Genomic DNA, 23,876 nt, shown 5'->3' on the forward strand with positions numbered 1-23,876 from the left:
CCCCAGGGTCTCTCAGGCGTGGGTAAAGGTCGCAGTAATCCCGGTGGGGCTCCAGTCACCCCCTTGGCCGTACGACACTGGACACAGGTGGCCACATAGGAACGCACATCATCTTGAAGGCGTGGCCACCAAAATGTCCGAGAGACTAGCTCCAATGTTTTAAACAGCCCAAAATGCCCCGCCACTGGACAGTCATGACACTGGGTCATAATCAACCCTCTCACTGGGCCGGCGGGAACATACAGCTGCCCCCGGTACCGAAGCAGCCCGTCTTGAAACGTCCATGGGGAATTGGGTGTTAACTCCCGCACTCTCTGCGCTACAAACCCATCCCCACGCTGCGCCTCCCGTAAACGGTGACGCAAGTCCACTGGGTCCTGAGTGGCAGCCAACGCTGCAGGGGGTAACACTGTCTGCAGAGGAGCCAGCTCTTTCGGGTGCGTGTATTCTGGCTTGCGCGACAAGGCATCCGCTCGGGGGTTCTGGGCACTGGGAGTGTACCTGATGCGGAAATTGAACCGCGCGAAAAAGAAAGACCAGCGAATCTGTCTCTGGTTTAATTTCCGGGCCATCTGCAAATACTCAAGGTTCCGGTGATCCGTCCGTACCTCGATTTGATGACGGGCCCCCTCCAGGTAATGCCGCCAATGCTCAAAGGCGGCCTTCACCGCTAAAAGTTCCTTCTCCCAAATAGTATAGTTCCTTTCCGAGGGAGACAGCTTCCGGGAGAAGTAGCCACACGGAAACAACATGTCACCGGGCCGCTGGGCTTGGAGAAGCACTGCGCCAACCGCTACATCTGAAGCGTCGGTTTCTAACACAAACGGCTGAGCGGGATCAGGATGGCGCAGAAGCGGTTCCGCCATGAACGCCGCTTTCAGGGCATCAAAAGCCCGCTGTTCCGCCTCCCCCCAACCAAATGGGACTTGTTTCTGTAACAACCGAGTCAAGGGCGTGGTTAACGTGGCATACCCCGGAACAAAAGCCCGATAGTAGTTTGCAAACCCCAAAAGACGTTGTACGTCTTTCACCCGTCGTGGAGGTTGCCAAGACTGAAGTGCGGCCACTTTGTTCGGGTCCATGGAAATGCCACCTGGAGATAAAATGTGCCCCAGGAATTCGACGGTAGTCTGGAAGAATTGGCACTTCTCCAGCTTGGCATACAACTGCTGCTCCCGCAACCGGAGCAGGACCCGGCGCAAATGGGTCAAATGCAAGGCATGGTTCGGGGAATACACTAAAATGTCATCAAGGTAAATCACCACAAAATGGTCCAACATGTCCCGGAACACGTCGTTCATCAGATGTTGAAACACGGCCGGGGCGTTGGTGAGGCCAAATGGCATCACTGTATATTCAAAGTGGCCGTAACGCGTGCCAAACGCTGTCTTCCACTCATCCCCGGCCCGCATCCGGACCAAATTATACGCACTGCGCAAATCGATTTTGGTGAATACCGTTGCCGTCCGCAACCGGTCCATGAGTTCAGGGATCAAGGGCAAGGGGTACCTATTCCGCACTGTGATGGCGTTAAGGCGGCGATAGTCACAGCAGAGGCGAAGATCGCCTGTTTTCTTTTTCATGAACAAAACAGGGGCAGACAAAGGGGACTTGGATGGCCGAATAAATCCCTTGGCCAGATTCTTTTCCACAAACTCCTTGAGCGCCACAAGCTCCGGCTCGGACATGGAATACAAACGACCAGCCGGGAGCTTGGCGTCAGGAAGCAGGTCAATGGCACAGTCATACGTCCGATGTGGTGGTAGCCGATCCGCCTCCTTTTCGTTGAACACATCGGCGAATTCCTCGAGGCAACGGGGTAATTGAATCGCGGGAACTACTGGGCCTTGGGCTGCGCACACATGTCGGTGATGGTCCACGCACTGCAAACTGGAGAAGGTGACCAAGTTCTGAGACCACACCACCTGTGGATCATGTGCACGCAGCCATGACAACCCCAACACGAGGGGAAAATGAAGCCCCTTGGTAACATAAAACTGTAGGGCCTCCTCATGAGTTCCGATGCACATCCGCACCGGCAGGGTCTGGAAACGGATGGGACCAGCCAACAAAACCCGCCCATCGATAGTCTCCACAGTTAATGGCGGGGTAACAGGACAAAGGGGCAAGGAATGACGTTGGGCAAAGGCTTCGTCTAAGAAGTTTGTCGTCGCCCCCGAATCCACGAGGGCCAACGCGGGGTAAGTCCGAGTCCGTTGCGCGATATGCAAGGTCACCGCAAGCGTCAAATGTCGAGACGGTCCGAATTCGGGAGTCGTGGAGTCAGACGAAAATGGGATCCCCGCCCGACCTAGTGTTGCCACCAAGCCGGGCCCCCCTCGTTTCCCGATCGTTCCGGCGACGGGGGACATCCAGACGAAGGCCCCGCCATCGAAGAGTTCAGGGCAGGAACGGGGACACCAGGGGTTGTCTCCTGTAACTGCACAGGGGACGCCATGGGAAGCACGGGAGGGCTGTAGGGTACAGGAACGACGGCAGCCACGGTGCTCCGCCTCTTGTGGGGACAAACAACAGCAAAATGTCCCGGGGCCCCACAATAGAAGCACAACCCAGCTGCCCGCCGACGCCCTCGTTCCTCCGGGGTCTGTCGGGGTCGGGCGTAACTTACGTCCATCGGCTCTCCGGCAGCAACACGATCCATCAAGCGTGGAGGCAGCGCTGGTGAAAAACGTCGGGGCGCAGGGACCGGAGCCGGGGTGCTTACGGTTGGCAACCCCCGCCGCGAAACAGGTGTCGGCGGGACGCCTGACGCACGGGGGTTGGACCGTCCCGCTCGACGGACTTCCCTGACCAACAGCCTGGCCTCTATTGCCAAGCAATGCCGCTCCAAACCGTCCAACGTGCCGGGCATCACCTCATGCACTAAGGCGTCCAACATCGTGTCGGATAGTCCATCTTGAAAGGCCTCGATCAGGGCAGCCTCATTCCACTGAACGTGCCCGGCCAGAGATCTAAAGTCAGCCATATAGTCCACCAGGGGGCGCGAACCCTGGCGTAATTGCTTCAGCGCCCGCGTGGCCGTTTGTTCCTGCACCGGGTCCGCAAATTGGTGACGCAGCAAGTCACAAAAAGCATTGTAGTCCTGGAGTAGCGGATCATCCCGGGTCAGGTACGGTGCCACCCACGACGCTGCAGGGCCAGCCAATAAACTGCACAGAAACGCCACCTTGTGGTCATCCCCTGGGAAGTGCACCATCTGCGCGTTGATAAAAAGCTGCACCTGGCTCTGGAACGCAGAAAACAGCCGCCGGTCCCCCCAGAACTTTTCCGGCATCGCCACAAAACATTTCCTTCTGGGCACAGGTGCTGGAGGTGGTACCACAGGTGCCGCCTGGGGTGGGGCCGCCTGGGACAAAACCTCCACTTGACGTTGTAAGAACAAGACTGTCTGGGTCAAGTGAGCAATGTCCCCTCGCAACTCTGCAAAGACAGCCTGCATGTCAGCTGCAGCAACATCCATGGTGACAGGCAAGAACAGGAAGCCGAAAAACAAAAGATGTCCAACCAGGAACCAGCAGCAAAGAGCAAGGAACAAAACAACCAAACCACCCCTCCAAAATGAGCACCAGGTGTCTGGTGGTTGGTGGAGTTTTATTCTGTTCTGTCTGGGTTTTCCCAGACCTCCACACCCACTGAAAAACAGCCAGACACTCTGGTAAAATCCAAAAATAATTTATAGCAGGAAAAAATAAGCACAAAAGAAAACCTGTCTTCACAGCAGACAGGTTACAATACTTTACAACAGGGTCCTGATGTCCAGTCAATTCCAAAAGCTTCTTGCTGGCACCCCCCCCCAAGGTTTCAAGAGTCCAAGGCACAAACCAGGATTGTAGCCACCAAAGTTCACAAACAGGTCTCACGAATCTCCAAGATAAAACTCCACAAGCCAGGAAGGGTGGGGCCGCCTTTTATCCTTTCCCAAGCACCACACCCAAACCCAGCTGCGACCCCTAATGCTGGAAATATCTGGCCAATTGCGTTCTTCTCTCGTTAGCTCTCCTCTGTCGCATATCTATGAAGTCACTAGCATCTTCCCCCAGGGAATCCAGGCTGCTTGCTGGGGAGAGCTCCCCCTGGTGGAACTCTGGCTGTCCTTCATCTTCAGCCTGGGATTCAGCTTCTTCATCAGTCTGCCCCTCCTGGTCCTCAGCCTCTGAGCCGGACACCGACAGCAAATCAGCCATTCCCGGAGGGGTCCCAGGCTGAACCACAACAGTATATAAGCAAGAATAGTATTTGATTATATAGTGAGTTGTATGAGGTAGTCTATGATTCTGAAGTCACGTGAGAGACTCCAGCACGCGGGAGCTGACGTGGAAGCTGCTCCCTTCGTCCGACTTCCGGGTAAATGCTGCCGGCAGTGACTGAGGAGGAGGAGGAGGGCCACCGGGAAGCTGAGCGACAAACAGCCCGGGAACCCTTTACTGCCATGGTTTTCTTCTTCTTTGGTTCCGGTTCCGGTGCTAGCGGTGAGGAGACGTAGGATTTGCCACTCCTCTGAGACAACAGCAAAAGTCATCAAAAAATGAGTCAATCCAGATCAGACATTGTCTGACTCAGTTTGGTTTTTCAGCCCTCCATTTGGGGGGCTCAGAATTGAATGCTGCTGTGTTGTGTGGCACTAGGCACAGAATAGCTTCGAGAAACTGCCTGGGTGATCAGCTGGGGAGCGGAAGATGCCGGCCGTTCCTGGATGCCCAATGCCAAGGTGGAAAGAAAAGGGCTGAGAAAAACTTGGTAAACAAACTGACCTTCTTAGCGAAGCACCAGGAAGTGAGAGTGACTGGTGCCAAAGTGACAGAGCGACAGAGGAGATAGAGGAGCCTAGAGGATGGAGCGGAGGCCAGCGCCGAGGCCGGGACGTATCTGCCTGCTTTGTGAGACCGAGGATGCCGAGGGTGCAGGCCGATGGGAGCGGTTGGTTGTTGGAGCCGGAGGTCATTCGAGGAGAATGAAGGAGTTAGGTATACCATCTGGTGGGCGAAGAACAGCAGCCCAATCCCCTGTATGGCACCAGTAAGTGAGAGTTACTGGTGCCAAGGGGGGACAAAGGAGGCAGTGTCGGAATGTAGAGGAAGGAGGCTGAGGCGAGTTGGGGCCGCTGTGTGGAGTTGAGGACATTGGCTGGGATTAGATCAAAAGAACAGAGTGGATAGAACTGGGGGAGAGTGAACAATGGGAACTGAACTGCCGAAGGCCATCAAGGCCAATTAAACTGGGGGTATTAGCAAATGTTAAGATCGTTGCTTTGTCATCTTCCCCCCTCTTCCTCCCCCTGCTTCCATCTTCTGTATTCCCTATTGAATAACATTGAAGAACTGTGCCCCTAGTGGATGATTTTATAACACAACAGATTTAAAGAAGGATTTACTAAAGACATTATTATCATCCTGACCTGGATTGATTGATTGATTGATTGATTGATTGATTGACTGATGAATTTTGAACTACTTATTTAAGAACTGATTTTATATTAACTGATCCTAATTTATATCATTGTCTCAGTTTAATTTTATAATTGACCGGTTAACCTTTTTTAATTAATTAATTAATTTTTAATTTTTATATATATTTTAAAATATATATAAAATATATATAAAATATTATTGTGGGGTAATTTTAGTGATGGATATTTGGGATAGGATGGAAGGTATGTATGAAATAAGTGAAATGAATGATTGGGTTAACTTGCGGGATGGACGGGATGGGTAGGATTATGGTATGGATGAGGTAAATGGTAATTGTAATTTTTATGATATGAATGAATGGTGTGGGTGGGATGGTATGTATGGGAACAATGGGGATAGTATGAAGACCCCGTAGAGCTCCATGGTTCAACGAGGAGCTCCGGGAGATGAAATGCCAGAAGAGACATCTAGAGAAGTGATGGAGAAAGAGTAAGTCCGAATCCGATCGAACACTTGTAAGAGCTTTTATTAAGACCTACAAAGTGGCACTCAAAGTGGCAAGATACGCGTACCATGCCACCTTGATTGCATCAGCGGAATCCTGCCCAGCTGCTCTGTTTAGGGTGACCCGCTCCCTTCTAAATCAGAGGGCAGTTGGGGAGTCCTTGCAGGGCAGTGCCGAGGAAGTTAGCTCATTTTTTGCTGATAAAGTCGCTCAGATCCAGGCGGACCTCGACTCCAATTGTATAGCAGTATCGCCTGACAATGAGTCAGGCGAGGTGACTGGGGCTAAATGTCTTTGTCCATCTGTCTGGGAGGAGTATGACTTGGTGACACATGAAGTGGACAAGGCCATTGGAGCTGTGAGTTCCGCCACCTGTTTACTGGATCCGTATCTCTTTTGGTTGGTTTCGGCCAGCTGAGAGATGACACAGAGCTGGGTCCAGGAATTGTCAATGCCTCCTTAGGGACTTGTGTGCCCCCTCCTCAAGCAGCTTTCCCTGACCCAGCCGTGCTTAATAACTAACGTCCAGTCTCCAACCTTCCCTTTATGGGGAAGGTTGTTCAGAAGGTGTTGGCGCTCCAACTCCAGCGGTCTTTGGAAGAAGTCAATTATCTAGGCCCTCAGCAGTCTGGGTTCAGGCCTGGCTACAGCACAGAAACTGCTTTGGTTGCATTGATGGATAATCTCTGGCAGGCCTGGGACAAGGGCTTGTCTTCTGTCCTGGTGCTTCTTGACCTCTCAGCGGCTTTCAATACCATCAACCATGGTATCCTTCTGCACCGGCTGGAGGGGTTGGGAGTGAAAGGCACTGTTCTCCAGTTGTTCTCCTTCTACCTCTCCGGTCAGTCGCAGTCGGTGTTAGTGGGGGGTCAAAGGTTGACCTCTAGGTCTCTTCCTTGTGGGGTGCCTCAGGGGTCGGTCCTCTCCCACCTGCTATTTAATATCTACATGAAACCACTGGGTGAGATCATCCAGGGGCATGGGGTGAGGTATCATCAGTATGCCGATGATACCAAGTTATACATCTCTACCCCATATCCTATCAACGAAGCAGTGGAAGTGATGTGCCGGTGCCTGGAGGCTGTTGGGGTCTGAATGGGTGTTAACAAGCTCAAACTCAACCCAGACAAGATGGAGTGGCTGTGCGTCTTGCCTCCCAAGGACAATTCCATCTGTCTGTCCATTACCCTGAGGGGGGGGAATTATTGGCCCCCTCAGAGAGGGTTCGCAACTTGGGCGTCCTCCTCGATCCACAGCTAACATTGGAACACCATCTTTCGGCTGTGGCAAGGAAGGTATTTGTCCAGGTTCACCTGGTGCACATGTTGCGGCCTTATTTGGACAGGGAATCATTGCTCACAGTCGCTCATGCCCTCATCACCTCGAGTTTTGATTACTGCAACACTCTCTACATGGGGCTACCTTTGTAAAGTGTTCAGAAACTTCAGATCGTGCAGAATGCGGCCGCGAGAGCCATCGTGGGGGTTCCCAGATTCACCCACGTTCCTACAACACTCCGTGGCCTGCACTGGCTGCCGATCAGTTTCTGGTCACAATTCAAAGTGTTGGTTATGACCTTTAAAGCCCTACATGGCATTGGACCAGAGTACCTCCGGAACCTCCTGCCAGGGCTGCCGATAGACCGGTACTACTGGGAGTGGTGTCACGGGCCCGGGGAAATTGAATAATGGGGGGGCGGCACTTCTCCTGCTGAGCCCAGTCCTCTCCCGGTGGCTTTTGGCTCCTCCCGCCGAGGAGCTGCAAGGCTGGCCTCGGAGCCCCGCGCGACCAGCGTTCTCTCGTTCCCGGCAGGCTCCCCTTTCCTAAACCCCTGCCAGCCCCCTCCTTCCCTTCCCACCCTTCCCTCCTTCCCCGAGGAGTCCCTTGCCCATCATCCCCTGCTGGGCAATTGGGCAGCGGGACTGCTAGATGGGCAGCTCTTCCGGTGAGGTTGGGCAAGGCGTGCCCTTCTCAGCTCTCGGCCCACGCAGAAAGCATCCTTCCTCGCACCCCGCACCTGCCATGGGGGCTTCCGCCGCCGCCTTCCGCAAGGCCCCCCGAGGAGCCGCGTGGGTCTCCAGCCTTCTCCTGGTGAGTCACCGCGGCAAGGATGCGGGCGAGGGAGAAAGGGAAGAACCCGGCACCTCGGGCGCTTCCCTCTTGCGGTAGAGGGGTAGGTAGTTTGTGGGGAGCGGTGGAGGGAAGGAGCCGGCATAGTCAAAGTCACAATTTCTTTCGTTTCTTTTTCTTTCTTTCTCTATTTCTCTCTTGCTCTTTCATTCTTTTTTCTTTCTCTTGCTTTCTTTCTTTCTCTTTCTTTCTTTCTTTCTTTCGCTTGCTTTCTTTCTTTCTCTTGCTTTCTCTCCTTCCTTCCCTCTTTCCATTTCTTTCATTCCCCCTCTCTTTTTATTTCTCTTTCATTCTCTTTCTTTCCTCTTTCTTTCTTTCTTTCTTTCTTTCTTTTGTTTCTTTTTCTTTCTTTCTCTCTTTCTCTCTTGCTCTTTCATTCTTTTTTCTTTCTCTTGCTTTCTTTCTTCCTCTTTCTTTGTCTCCTTCCTTCCCTCCTTCCATTTCTTTCATTCCCCCTCTCTCTTTTTATTTCTCTTTCATTCTCTTTCTTTCTTTCTTTCTTTCTTTCTCTTTCTTGCTCTTTTTCTTTCTCTTTTACCTTCCCTTCCTCTATTTCTTCTTTTCTTTCTCCTTCCTACCTTCTTCCCTCCCTCCCTTCCTTCAGTCCTTCTTCTCTTACTCTCCCCTTTCATAAGTTTCCTTCCTTCCTTCCTCTGTTCCTGTCCCTTCCCCCTTTCTTTCTTTCTTTCTTTCTTTCTTTCCTTCCCTCCCTCCATTTCTTGCTTTCCTTCTCCTTCCTCCCTTCTTTCCTCCCTCCCTCCCTTCTTTCACTCCTTCCTCTCTTACTCTCCCCTTTCACTGCTTACTTTGCACCCTTCCTCTGTTCCTGTCCCTTCCCTCTTTCCTTCCTTCCTTCCCACCCTCCGTCCATTCATTCACCCATTCCTCTCTTGATCGCCCCTTTTACCATTCCTTCCTTCCTTCCTTCCTTCCTTCCTTCCTTCCTTCCTTCCTTCATAGCTCGCCCTCGCCTTTCTTCCCTTCCTTCCAGATGGGAGTGCCCCCTCAAGACACCCGCCTGACTGCTGGTACCCTGCTTTTTCTCTCCCCTCGTCCTTTCCAGCTCCTCTCCGGTGGCTGCCGGGTGTGGGATCCCCCTCCCCTCTCCCCTCGCTAGAAAGCACATGGTTTTGTCAACAAGAAGGGAGAAGTGCCAAGGAGCCGTAAATAGGCCTCGCTCCGCCTGACCGATGCCAGGATCTTTCTTTCCCATGTCATTCCCGCTTCTTTCTTTCTCCTGGACGAGTCCACACAATCGGCTTAACCCAGTTCCTGAAATAGCCTATGGCAGTGCTTCCCAACCTTGACAACTTGAAGATATCTGGACTTCAACTCCCAGAATTCCCCAGCCAGCATTCGCTGGCTGGGGAATTCTGGGAGTTAAAGTCCAGATATCTTCAAGTTGCCAAGGTTGGGAAACACTGGCCTATGGGACCGCCTCGCTTGGCGTGAAGCGGGAAATGATCCCCGGGGGATGGAGTGGCTTGGCAACTTAAAATAGTTTTAAAATGGCGGGAGGGGCAGACACTTAGGCTGTATGGGGCCCCAAAATTCCTGATGGTGGCCCTGCCTCCTGCTATTGGACAAATCCCAGCGACCGATAAGGTCCCACAGAGTTGGCCTTCTCCAGGTCCCGTCGACTAAACTATGTCATTTGGTGGGCCCCAGGGAAAGAGCCTTCTCTGTGGCAGCCCCGGCCCTCTGGACTCAACTCCCCCTGGAGATTAGAACTGCCCCCACCCTCCTTGTCTTTTGTAAATTACTCAAGACCCACCTATATCGCCAGGCATGGGGGAACTGAGACACTCCCCCAGGCTTTTATATTTTTTGTTTGGTATGTATGTGTTGTTTGGTTTTAAATGATGGGGTTTTATAAGTTTTTTCTCTTTTAATATTAGATTTGTTCCACTGTAACATTGTTTTTATTATTGTTGTGAGCCACCCCGAGTCTTCAGAGAGGGGCGGCATACAAATCTAAATTATTATTATTATTATTATTATTATTATTATTATTATTATTATTATTATTATTGACAGCTTTTAGGATAGTAAACCTACATCTAGGCTTATCATTATTATTATTATTGACAGCTTTTAGGATAGTAAATCGAGTCTACGGAGAGGGGCGGCATACAAATCTAATAAAATAAATAAATAAATAAATCTCCATATGCAGTAAATTCTAAACTTTGGGACTTTGTTGCAGTAGGAAGGTTTTAATAGTAGAGGGATGTTTCTTAAGGAAGGAAGGAAGGAAGGAAGGAAGGAAGGAAGGAAGGAAGGAAGGAAGGAAGGAAGGAAGGAAGGAAGGAAGGAAGGATTACTAAAGTGGTGTTACGTACTGTAGATACATATTTTCCTTCTTTCTAGCTCTAGAGCTCTTGAGAAAGAACAGAGCTTGGGAATTATTTTTTTCAATGCCACAGCAGAGAAAATACTGGAGAATCTTTAAAAACCCAAAGGAACGGTAGAACCATGCAGTCAACAAGGCTGTTCTGTGAGCAAGGCTTTAATTAAAAAATGCCTGTTTTCAATGATACAAGTTCCAAAATAAAGGCACTTATTTGTGAGGAGGGGAATTGACAAAAGCCACAGTCACATGTACAGAATTCCAAACTAAATCAACATAATCAGTGCAATGTATCTATTCACAAGTTAGAACTGTGGCATGAAAAAGTGCCATCTCCTGTTTTGATGGAATCCAGCATTTTCCACTATTTCTTCTTTTAAAAAACCCAAACTAGAGAAAATAGTTTTCAGAAAAACCATTCTTGAAATTCCTTCTGTCTAAAAAGCCCTTTTAAATTTTCTCCTCTGCGCATGCACAGGAGGAAATGAACCAGCACGAGGTAAGTTAGAACCCACGCCTTCAAGAAGGGTTACTTACTTTCATAGCGAAGGGCAGAATGAAACTTCCAAAAGAGAAAATTTAGTTACAGTCATAGTTCCCTCTAAGCTGAGCAGTGAGCAATCGCTCACTTAAAAATCATCATCAACTCAGAGTTTTCCAAACCTGCCCAGAAGCCGAGAGGGAAAGAGTGAGAGGGAAGGAGAGAGAGAGGAAGAGAGAGAAACAGATAGAAAAAAGAGAGGAAGGAAAAGAGAAAGAAAAAGAATGGGAGTAAGGAAGAGAGAAAGAAAATCAAAATCTAGTTTGAAACTAGCTCAACTATTTAAGTGGCATTTTGATATTGACAGAGTTGCCCTATTATGAGCTCACTGTTGTAGACACACAGTACAGTATTTTATTTTGAAATTCTCTGAGGCAAAACAGGGTGGGGGTTTTGTTTGTTTGTTTGTTTATTTATTATTTCTGTGTCGCCCAGTCCCGAAGGGACTGCCGCTCAGACAATATACTTTTCCGCCCCCCCCAAAAAAAAAAATTAAAGGGAACACTGGTTACAGTATGAAATTTAAATATCCATTGTTCATATCATATTACAGAATTCTTACCAGACTTTGGATAAGTGCCAATCAATATATCACTATCCCTGACTTCGAAATCTTCTAATGCATCAAGGAGATCAAGTTTCATCATATCTTTTGCTATATTACACCCTTTATAGTTGACCATTTCTGCATACTCTGTTTTTTCCATTATGATGAGGCTGTAATAAAAGAGAAATTAAAGGGTTTCCCCCCTCTTCCTTAATGCTAGCAACATAAACAGAAGGTCAAGATCTCTCACTTTATCATTATTGAAATTATTGTTTTAATATTTCACATTTGTCAACCTCCTTCAGCAATGATCACCAAGAGAAAATGATCTGGAAAAAAGTTTGATTTTGTTTTTCTACAACCTTTAAAACTGGAACTCAAAAAGTTACATTTAAGGTCTTCAGTGTTATCAAGAGGAAAACAAGGAAGGACATGGAGAAACTTTTTGAAATAAATTTGAGAAAAGCTAATAAAATATATATGTTGGTATGAGCACTCTTTGATGCAAAGAAAAGAGGCATTTTAAAGTATTCCATAGAATTTAGTGGAGACTGATGTTAAAAGAGTGTTAGGAGATCATGCAATTTAGAAACCCCAATGTTTATTTCCTTATTGTTATATCCATGGAATTTCTAAATCATCCAGATCATGGTTGTCCCAAAGGTGCTGTTTAAAAGGCAAATGCTTCTCACCCAAGAAGCAAAATGTTTTCAAGGAAAAACAAAGAACCTTCTTATTGTAATGATAATATTTTATTTTAAAAATCCTATTTATGCTATGAGTTTCTAGAACATTTGGGATTTCATTTTCAGCCCTTCAGTTCTAGCTTCTCTTCATCGATTAAGTTATTAATTTTTTTAGTCTGTAAGGTAGGTTGAGGAGACTGTGGAGTGATTGCGGCAATACATGTATATGATCAGTTTCTATCCAAAGCTTCTTGTCCCGCCTTCAGGTTCTTTGGAGATATTTGATATTTGAATAGTTGATATTCTAATGATTTTGTTAGATGACCATATGAATGCCTCTTTAATCATGTTTTAATAGCACTAACATGAAACAATGTATGTGCTATACCTGTTAATAGCAAAGTGTCACAGAACTACTTTAAAATGAAGCTGAAAATTATTAAGTTAACATCTTAATCAAACTTTTTCTAATAAACTTCTATAATCTGTCTTAATGCTAGGAACAAATATTTTAGAATTACCTTTATGGTTCTTTCTTGCTGATTAATGAAGATCTCTTTCAGAAATGAAGCGATGCAGAAGGAAAATGGAACTCCTGAAATTTATAAGCAAGCTTTTATCTGTTGACTATGAAAGGATAAATCGGGACTGACTTTTTTCCTTTACAAGGGCTTGAACTCTAGAGTGTTGACACCAGAAAGCAAACCTACTGTGGTGCACTCATGCACGCCCCTTACTGACCTCTTAGGAATCTGGAGAGGTCAACCGTGGACAGTCTAAGGGTAAAATGTTGGGGGTTAGGGGATGATACTATGGAGTCCGGAAAGGAGTTCCACGCTTCAACAACTCTATTACTAAAGTCGTATTTTTTACAGTCAAGTTTGGAACGGTTAATATTGAGCTTGAATCTGTTATGTGCTCTTGTGTTGTTGTGGTTGAAGCTGAAGTAGTCATTGACAGGCAGGATGTTGTAGCATATAATCTTGTGGGCAATACTTATATCATGTTTAAGGTGTCTTAGTTCTAAGCTTTTTGGCCCGGATTGTAAGTCTAGTTTCGTACGATATTCTGTTACGGGAGGAGGAATGCAGGGCTCTTCTGGTGAAGTATCTCTGGAAATTTTCAAGGGTGTTAATGTCTGAGATGTGGTATGGGTTCCAAACAGATGAGCTGTATTCTAGGATGGGTCTTTACAAAAGTTTTGCTCTGGTAAGTAGAGTGAGATTTCCAGAGCAGAAGCTACATAGGATTAGATTAACAATTCTTGAAGCCTTCTTGGCGATGTTGTTGCAGTGGGCTTTGGCACTTAAGTCTTTTGTAATTAGTACTCCAAGGTCCTTAACCGAATGGGAGTTATGAAATAATATATGTGCTATACCTGTTAATAGCAAAGTGTCACAGAACTACTTTAAAACGAAGCTGAAAATTATTAAGTTAACATCTTAATCAAACTTTTTCTAATAAACTTCTATAATCTGTCTTAATGCTAGGAACAAATATTTTAGAATTACCTTTATGGTTCTTTCTTGCTGATTACTGAAGATCTCTTTCAGAAATGAAGCAATGCGAGTAGAAGGAAAATGGAACTCCTGAAATTTATAAGCAAGCTTTTATCTGTTGACTATGAAAGGATATATGAGGACTGACTTTTTTTCCTTTACAAGGGCTTGAATTCTAGAGTGTTGACACCAGAAAGCAAACCTATATTGCACAGTCACTTCATAAACAACCATTTTGCAATTCAGAATTAACTTGATAAAGCCACATCTTGATCAAACACGACCTAGATCAATATCATGCAGGGAATGAATAGTGAAGGACATTGCATAAACCATAAAATTTCCTTTTCCAATGGGTTTTTCTGGAGAAAACACCAAGGAATGTGACAGAGCTAGAAATGTCAGGTAAGACTCCAGAGCTAGAAACATCAGGTACAACTATGTCGCCTCCGAAATGACCTAACCATAGTTCACAAAATCATATACCAAAATGACTACTTCGCCTTCAACTGCAACAACACACGTAACAGATCCAAACTAAATTTAAACCGCTCCAAAACTAGACTTCAGGAAATACGACTTCAGCAATAGAGTGATCAACACCTGGAATTCACTCCCCGACTCTGTTGTTTCTTCCCCCAACCCCAAAATCTTCAACCTTAGATTGTCTACAGTTGACCTCTCCCCTTTTCTAAGAGGTCTGTAAGGGGCGTGCACAAGCACACCTCTGTCCTATTGTCCTATTGTCTTTTTTTTACCATTACTTCCTATGCTATGTTTATATAAACTACTACCCTATACTTGATTGACAAATATAAATAAATAAGTCAATAGAAAAAATAAAAATAAAAGTAAATAAATGAATGAATGAATGAATAAATAAATAAATAAATAAATGAGTCATGTTTCACAGCCCAACAGGTGGGACCTGCCAGAAATTAGTCTCTGCCAGAAATCAGGACTCTGCAAGGCTTGTTGTGCCATTGCATGGATGAATGGCAGGAGGACTCCAGCTTTGCTGGTCTGATGAAGCTCATAGCAATCTTGCAGTTCATGCATGCAATGGCATAGCAAGTCTTGCAGAATCATGCTCCACGAGGCGGTGGTGGTGGTGATTAGATTATTAGATTATTTTACCTAATTATTTAGTTAATTAGTTTCATGAACTCAATTTTTACCGAGGAAGGCTTTCATTGCAAAGAGTAAATTTGCTACTCTTTGTAGAAGAGAAAATTGGAATTACAGTGCCAAGAATATACTAATTGCAATTCTTTTCTTACCTTACTTTGTTTTATATAATCTGTGACAGTCAAGTCACATCATATCTAAAAGCCAACCTTATTAACCGTGCCATTGAACTTTCTGAGTAATTCAAGGGCTGTTGTACAAACAAACAAAAAACAGCATTAAAGCTATTATAGTCTTCCATCCAGGAGGGCATGAGTGACTGATGGTAGCAATTGCAAAAAAGATTTTATGGCTAAAGGTAGCATTCCTCAACTTGGCATCATCCAGACATGTTTAGCTAGAGACAGTGCCAAAAGGGTTAATCTCACATAGGCTCTTCTCTTCCACGATCGATGCAAGGAGGCTAAGAATTAGGAATGGAAGCAATGATAAAATCTACTTACATTCCTTTAAAAAAAAATATTTATAATTTTCAACAACATAAAGAAAGAACATCTCGATAGTCTTTTACAGATCATATCCCGTTTCAAGTACAGTTTGTATTTATATTTACACTTCATTATAGAACATAATCACTTCAGTATTTATTACTTCATTAACAGTGCCACTGAACCTTCTGAATAATTCAAGGGCTGTTGTAAAAAAACAACAAAAAGCAAAAAACAGCTCCACGTTAAAGCTATTATAGTCTTCCATCCAGGTGAGCATGAGTGACTGAACGTAGCAATTATAAAAAGGATTTTATGGCTAAAGATAGCATCGTCCAGATATGTTTAGATATGTTTAGATAGAAACAGTGCCAAAAAGGTTAATCTGACATTGGTTCTTCTCTTCTCTGATTGATGGAATAGGATGAAAGCAGTGATGAAATCTACTTACTTTCGTTTTTTTAAAAAAGTTTTATTTATGATTTTCAACAACATAAAGAAAGAACATCTCGATAGTCTTTTACAGATCATATCCAGTGTCAAGTACAGTTCCTATTTATATTTACACTTCACTATAGAATATAATCACTATAGAATATAATCACTTCAGTATGAAAAAGATAGAGAGAGCAGAAAGGTAAGTAAATTTGTGTATATATACATGTATTTATAGTAAACTGAATAGAAAAAGTTATAGATAGGTATAATTGTCAGTTAGTTTGAACATTTCTATTTGCATTTATTTTGTCATTCTATCTTATTTCTATTTTGGAGCCATTTGTACCATTTTCCCCATATCTTTTTGGTTTTGTTGTCTTTTGTTCCTTTAATGTCATCTCATCCATCTCCACGCATCTATAAATTTTTTCGAAAATTTGGCTTTCGGATGGGATATTTTGGTTTTTGCCATCTTGGGCGTAAGTTATTTAGTGAAATCTATTTACTTTCCATACTGGTTCGGAAGTGTGCGATTTGCCACCACCAAGTGCACTTTTTCACCCTCTTTCTTTAAAAAAAAAGAAGAAAAAAGCAGCATCTGGGTGGGTGGGCGGAGCCTTGCACTGCTGCCGCTACCAGTTCTCTGAACCACCAGCAGCAACCACTAGTGGTATGCCTGAATTGGGCCGAACTGGTAGCATTTCAAACCTGGATGGAAGCAAAGTAGCTGTCATTTTGGGATGATCGAATTGATTGCAACCCAGTCATTTAGACCATGCCTGAATTGAACTACTGTACTTGTGATGGCTGCTTCCAATCTAAGTCTTCTGCAACCCATACGAATTCTTCGGTGTATATCTTTACTCTCTGACTGCCTCACAAGAGATAACAAAGTAAAACAGTGGTGAAAGAAATAAAAACATCTGAGGTGGTTGTTATTTTTTAAAAGCATTTTCAGCAACCTGATTAAGTAATTGCTGGAGTTATCCTTGCCACAAAACCTAAAAGATTCTAGGTCGTTCATAAAACTTAATATTTAATGAACACTAAAGAAAAAAAATAAAAAATGCTAAATAAAAGATTAATAAATATCAACAAATTGCCAGATTATTAAATCTGACCTTATTGAGGATGATGCCATCCAGTCCTCCCCAGAGGTTTCTGTGAGAGATACCAAGAGTATTTGACAAATGCCCAGCTCATTCCTGTTGAATTTTAGCCTAGAGGCCCCTAATCGTTTTTGTTGCTCTACACCTTTTCCAGCATTTCAACACCTTTTTTTTATTGTGGTGATAGAAACTGGATGCAATATTCCAAATGTGGTCTTACCAAGGCATTATAAAGTGGTATGAACACTTCATGTGAATTTGATTCTATCCCTCTGTTTAGGCAGCCTGGGACTGTGTTGGCTTTTTTGGCAGCTGCTGGTCAATGCCGGTGTTTAAGCGAGGGTCCACTAGGATTCCAAGATCCCTCTTTGCAATTACTACTGTTGAACTAGGTACCATTCTAATCTATACCGGTGCATTTAATTTTTCTTTCCTAAATGTAAAACCTTACTATTTTCTATGTTAAATTTCATTTTGTTAAATAGGACCCAGTGTTCAAGTCTGTCAAGATTCTTCTGTATCTTGAACCTGTATCTTCTGGAATATTGGCTATTACTGCCAGCTTGCCAAAATCATTGATGAAGATATTGAAGACTACTGGGAATAAGACAGACTCTTGGGGTACCCCACTGCATACTTCCTTCCATGTAGATGGAATTCCATTAAAGACTAGATGTGGAGTGTGGTTATCAGCCAGTTACAAATCTATCCGGTGATGATGCTGTCTAATCTACATTTTTCTATCTTATCAGGTAGTAGTTTGTGGTCAACTTTATCAAATGCCTTATTGAAGTCCAAATAATTATATCCACAGCATTTCACTGGTCCACTAAATTTGTCACTTTGTCAAAGAATGCAATAAGGTTTGTATGACATTATCTACTTTTGTCAAACCCATGTTGCAAACAAGTGATGATGTCACAATGGAACTGGTTCGGTTGGTGCTGGTCCATGGCTGCCATGAAAGAGAATTACAGGCTTTTGCTGGGGACAGCTTGCAGGCTAGTGAAGAAGATGGGCAAGAGCTACCTTCCATAGTGGATTTCACAGCACACAGGTTAGAGAAACAGAGGTCAGCCAGATTACTTAGGAGAAGGCATCACTCCTCTTGATGGGCTGCAACAGGACACTATTTAGTATGGCAGGCAGAGGGAGACATTGTTGCAAACAATGTGTATGATTTATGGCTGTATGTTTCTTCATACTTCCTGCTGGACTTTTGAACCTCTCCTGAGTTCTAGTGGAAGTACTTTCAGTTTTTCCTGGTGACTTTAAATTAATGCAGTGGAATTACTTGCTGCAGCAGCTTTGCATTTGTTTTATGAATTATTGGCCATTGTCTGGTGGACTAATTTTGGCTTGTTTGTGGATGGTTTATGGTTCAATGATTTAATGAGTATTTTAATATTTGTGAACCATTGAAAGTTGCAGAATTGCAGTGGACTAAAAAACTAATGAAATATAGCTGATCAGCTAATTTTTGAATTATTTTATTAGCGAGGTACATCAAATAAATGAAGAAGAAGAATATAATGTTTGGCAAGAAACTATATGGAAAGAGAAGGAAGAACTTAGAAAAATATATTTTTTTAACTTATTATTAAACTACAGCTAGAGAGAAACCTGATCAGCTGTACTCTCTGACTTGGCCTCTACATCATTATCTACATTAGTAGGTATTACTTAATGCTGTTAGATATAGCATTTAAGTAACCAAATGTGTTAAGTATTTTTTTCCTAATGTCATATTTTTTATAAAATGAACCAGTACAAACTTAATATATCCAAGATATCTATAGGTGCTGTTCCAAAACACTTTTCTACCATTATTGAAGTAACTGTTTGTTGACCCATAAAAAATAATTGATTAACATAGCTTTGTTCTCTACCCATTACAAAATACATTTCTCCCAGCTCCCAAAGCATTTGTTTATATTAGAAATTATTTATGAAATCATTCTGATATATTTTGACCCATTTGTGGTGATAAATTATAGGATGTTTTCAACATTTTGAAAAAGATGGTATTACCAAAAGCCATGTTTTTTTAAAGTTTGCAACACTAATAGAAACATAGAAACATAGAAGTCTGACGGCAGAAAAAGACCCCATGGTCCATCTAGTCTGCCCTTATACTATTTTCAGGAAGTAACTTTGAGCAGAAAGAAATTATGCACACAATTCACATAAGTACATACAGAAAATATATAGGTGTATTGTAATAGCTTAAACCATACATATATATTACAATTGGGTTGAACATTTCTGCTCTCTGTCCTCCTGGAGAGGTTCCTGCAGCTTCCCATGCTGAGTACATTATATTTCTTTTATATCCCAGATGAATTTGAGAGGTACATCCTTCATGTTTGCTTTCTATCTCTGGACTTTGCCTGGAAAACCTGACAGCACTACAGCTAAATGCCATGTTCTCTTTCCCTGTTCTAGCAAGGAGCCCATCTGCACAACCTGACACTTCTTACATAATGAAGCATTTGTGGTCACTCTCCTTAGCTCTTTGCCAACAGATACCAAAGCCAGCACTAAATTAGATTACTAATTTCAGCAATAGGATGATTAGCATGGCTCATTTGCAAAAGCACTTAATAATTTTATAATAAGTTAATAGGCCAGACAGTCAGATCTTCCATGTATTGATGGACAAAGCTCTCCCTAGGTTCTGCCTGGGCTTAACTCTTCTAATAAGCAACTGAGTTGGGAGATCAAAAGCAATTGATTAAAAGCAATTAATTAGACCAGTGATGGCGAACCTTTTTTTCCTCAGGTGCCAAAAGAGCATGCGTGCATGCTATTGCGCATGAGCGAGTGACCACACCCATAATTCAGTTCCTGGGGAGAGTGAAAACAACTTTCCCCGCCCCCCGGAGGCCTTCTGGAGGCTGAAAATGGTCTCTTTCCCAACTTCTGGTGGGCTCAGTAGGCTCATTTTTTGCCCTTCTCGGGTTCCAAAGACTTCCCTGTAGCCAGGGGAGGGTAAAACATTCTCCCCCATCCCTCCTGGAAGCTCTCTGGAAGCCAAAAACACCCTCCCAGAGCCTCTGTGTGAACCAAAAGTCAGCTGGCCAGCACACACATGCACGTTGGAGCTGAGATATGGTAACGGCTTGCGTGCCAGCAGATATGGCTCCGTGTGCTGCCTGTGGCACCCGTGCCATAGATTCGCCATCACTGAATTAGTCTATTTTGTTAAAGTGGGGTCTCCCTATGAAAAGGCAGAACCTGGTCTTTTTGTCTAGTGATAATCCCCATTTGAAAATCCATGTGGACAATGCCTCTAAGGAGAAGGAGGAAATAACACTCATGCCATCTCTTCAAGTCTCTTGAAACTGAAGTATATATGAAATTAATTTGTTAATGGAAAAAGGCATGTATTAATTTATATACAGTACTTGAGACAAATTATAGTCTAGTCTATAATTAATATAATATAAATATAGTTACTTTAATGCTAATATAATGCTAATATGTGTACATACTACTATTAATTTATTTTTCTTTGATTTTCTTTCTGTACTTACTATTGTGTTTTCTTTTCTAAAAGTGGAAAACTAATTTTAAAAAATTTAAAAAGAAAAGAAACTATTCAAATTCTGCTCATAGTGGCACACAGACCAGTGTAAGAAAACCGTACAAGTATAAAAAGAAAGGTTAAGAATAAGTGTGTACACAGATAGTCCTTGGCCTACAGCCACAACTGTGCCTGTAATTGTGGCCATAACTCATAGTGATCACAAATTGAGTCACCACTTGACCTAATTCAACTACATCTGGCTTTCTCAGGTGCAGTCACTAGGTAACCGTGTAGGTCAGTAGTTCCCAAACTTTTTAGCCCATGCCACACCTAAGCATCTCTAAAATCCTCATGCCCCCCCCCCCCGTACTTCTGTGACATATAAGTCTTACTATTCAAAAAGCGAACTCCTACTCAGGTGGAAGAAGCCTAAAAAGGCCATTAACTTGGTTTAAACAAGGTTCCAATTGCCTCTATTAATAAGGTGACTAATCATCCTCCTTTAAGGAGGACAGTCCTTTTTTTGCAGGTTCTGCCCTTCCTCGAAAAGTGTCCTCCTACCTGTCCTCCTTTTTGAAATTTTAAAACTAATCTGTTAATCTCTGTATTCAGAGATACTGCGCCGAATGTTACGCGTCATGTGATAGTACAGTTCGGAAAGACGCGATTATGAAATGCATGCGCAGGGCACAGGAGAATTTCACGTGTCTCACACTTGTCTCCCACCGTTGCCTCTGTATTATACTTCGTGTTTACCTCTAACGGAAATATGAAATTATTTCTTTCTTAGTGAATATTATACTCAGGTAGTTACGATTTATGCTTTATTAATTCATTAATTCAATTTTATACAACCCTGCTCTCAACATAAGTGTAAAATAATTTAAATACAGATTTAGTAAAGTTTTATCGCTTTTAAAGTTTTAGTTTTAATTATTAATTTTATTTATTCATAATGACATAAATGTTTCATTTGTTTACGTTGTACTTTTTCCTTAGATTTTTTTCGTCCTCCTTTTCATTGCAAAAAAATTGGCCACCTTACTATTAAAAATCAAATTGCCCCTCTGTGGCAATTTGGGAACATTGGGAACCAGGGGTATAGGTTGATAAGCAGAGCACAAAAACCTTCAGAGGGTGGAGGAAGGAAGCCCATCACCCAGCTGTGTCCAAAAAGGAGGTAGATACAGCAAAAAGCTTTGCTAAGCCAAAAACTGCCAAGCAGGAGGAAAGAGCTTGGCTAGGTTCGGGCATGAGCATTCCCTTCCAATGCCAAAGACGCTCCCAAATAAGTCTGTGCTTGGTGCAAATGAGAGGCCCTGGGCTAGCATTGAGTAGACTGCCAGCCTCCCCTAGTTTTTGATTTTGGGAAGCAAGCTCCATGCATCAAGGGTGGCAGCTCCCAGATGACCTTTCAAAAACATTTCTCTTGCTTTAGCCCCTCCCTCCACAAAACCACAATTTTTTTTCAATGAAGGAAACGAAGCAGAACAAAAACGCTGGAGGGAAAAGACTTGTTGATCTTTCTCCCTTCCTTCTTCCCCAGTTTAGTCTTGCAGCTAAACTCTGCCTCTGCCCTCTAATTTCCTTCCCTTTGACAACTTAATTTGCTAAATTTACTACGCGCATAAAAAGGGTGTCAAAATGCAAGTGACTTACCTTGATGAACGAGGGGACGGTGCAGCAGTTATTGTATTTAAAATTGTGGGGAGAGCTGAATGGAAAGCTTTGGAAAGCTTTTTATAGTTTAGCTGACTCCCTTTATAACCCAACCTTTGCCACGCAGATAAAAAGGGTGCTAAGCCTGCACTTGCTTTGTAGTTTTTCCTTTCAGTTTTACACACAAACAACTGCCCCCTTCATCTCCCCTCCCCCTGTATTGAATTTCACTCCACCCCTTCCAGCCTTCTTAGGGATAAATGCAAAGCTATGATTCTGCATGTTTTGACAGGCATGACCAGGGCACGTGAGCCGTGTTTGGGTCTTGCTAAAAGTGATTCTGCACACTTGCTGAGTTCTAGATGTGTCAGCTACAGGCCGTTGTGAAGTTCAACAGTTTAAACTTCTGTGCGGATTTGAAAATAATATAGCAGCTTTGGATTCCAAAGTGCTTATTATTAACATTCTGCAAATCACAAAGTTAAACACCACCAACATGTGGTGCAACTCAGGGCCTCTCAGGATGTAACAAAACCTGTTGATGAAGAAACTGATTTCTTCAGCCTTTATCATTGCTGTATTCCACGTTGTAATTTTAGTGACTAGAGCAGTGGAAGATTTGGGATGTATCCTGCAATTCTCACTTGTCAGACTCTGGAATTTTGAATGGTCGACCATTAATTCCTGGGGAAGGACAGAGAGTGAATAAGTGGTTTTATTTATTGTAATGTAAATGGAAGTGGTGCAGGGAGCATACTCAGCAGTCAGTTGCTACCAGTACGGTACAGTTCTACAAAGCAGTGGTGGTGGCGGGAGACTCCACCCACCCACCCACCCCAGATACTTCTGCGCATGCATAGAAATGTCATGCATGTGTGCGAGCCAGTAGCGATGGGATTTAAAACCCATCACTGAGCACACTATTTATTTATTTATTTACTTACTTACTTACTTACTTACTTACTTACTTACTTACTTACTTACTTACTTACTTAATTACTTACTTACTTACTTACTTATTTTTATTTTTATTTTTATTATTTTTATTATTTTTATTATTTTTATTATTTTTATTTTTATTTTATTTTATTTTTTTATTTTTTTTTATTTTGTCCAATACACAATGAGGGTTTTAGTGGGTATATATCTATATACACATAGTAAAATACATGATGAAGGTTATAGAGGAGATACTCATAGTAAAATATATCTAAGAAATAATAGAAAAGAAGATATAGCAATAGAACATATCAATGAAAGAGTAGAAGAAGAGATATAGGAATAGAAGAAAGGTATAGGAGATATAGGAGAGCAATAGGACAGGTGATGGAAGGCACTCTAGTTCACTTGTACTCGCCCCTTACTGACCTCTTAGGAATCTGGATAGGTCAACCGTAGATAATCTAAGGGTAAAGTGTTGGGGGTTTGGGGATGACACTATGGAGTCCGGTAATGAGTTCCACGCTTCGACAACTCGGTTACTGAAGTCATATTTTTTACAGTCAAGTTTGGAGCGGTTAATATTAAGTTTAAATCTGTTGTGTGCTCTTGTGTTGTTGTGGTTGAAGCTAAAGTAGTCACCGACAGGCAGGACGTTGCAGCATATGATCTTGTGGGCAATACTTAGATCTTGTTTTATATTTTATATTTTGCAGACTCTGAATTAACCCTGAGCAACAATCAGTTCAAAACATCTTATTTTATATTCCTATGGAAATTATAATAGTCACAACTCTTCTGAAGATTTTTATGATCTAAAATATAACCAACACTCCATGGTCTGCATTGTCTGCCAATTGGTTTCCGGACTCAATTCAAAGTGTTGGTTATGACCTATA

At 43.4% G+C, this 23,876-nt stretch overlaps 1 protein-coding gene across 4 annotated transcripts in view; it reads right to left on the reverse strand.

Annotated features, from left to right (window-relative positions):
• The window catches only part of LOC139157061 (amine sulfotransferase-like), a 95,278-nt gene that overhangs the window by 16,831 nt on the left and 54,571 nt on the right, over positions 1-23,876 (reverse strand). The window contains exons 1-4 of one of the 4 annotated variants that reach the window (XM_070733405.1): positions 22,039-22,235; positions 13,700-13,777; positions 12,710-12,783; positions 11,518-11,672 (exon numbers count right to left, since the gene is read on the reverse strand). In XM_070733405.1, the coding sequence (XP_070589506.1) occupies positions 11,518-11,662 (145 nt within the window). In that variant the 5' untranslated portion in view covers positions 11,663-11,672; positions 12,710-12,783; positions 13,700-13,777; positions 22,039-22,235. Of the gene's footprint in view, positions 1-11,517; positions 11,673-12,709; positions 13,606-13,699; positions 13,778-22,038; positions 22,256-23,876 lie in introns of those variants that run through there. The other 3 variants (XM_070733407.1, XM_070733406.1, XM_070733408.1) reach the window with 3 other exon arrangements.

The sequence above is a fragment of the Erythrolamprus reginae genome, chromosome 1 (assembly GCF_031021105.1).
Source record: "Erythrolamprus reginae isolate rEryReg1 chromosome 1, rEryReg1.hap1, whole genome shotgun sequence".
Classification (NCBI taxonomy): Eukaryota; Metazoa; Chordata; class Lepidosauria; order Squamata; family Dipsadidae; genus Erythrolamprus; species Erythrolamprus reginae.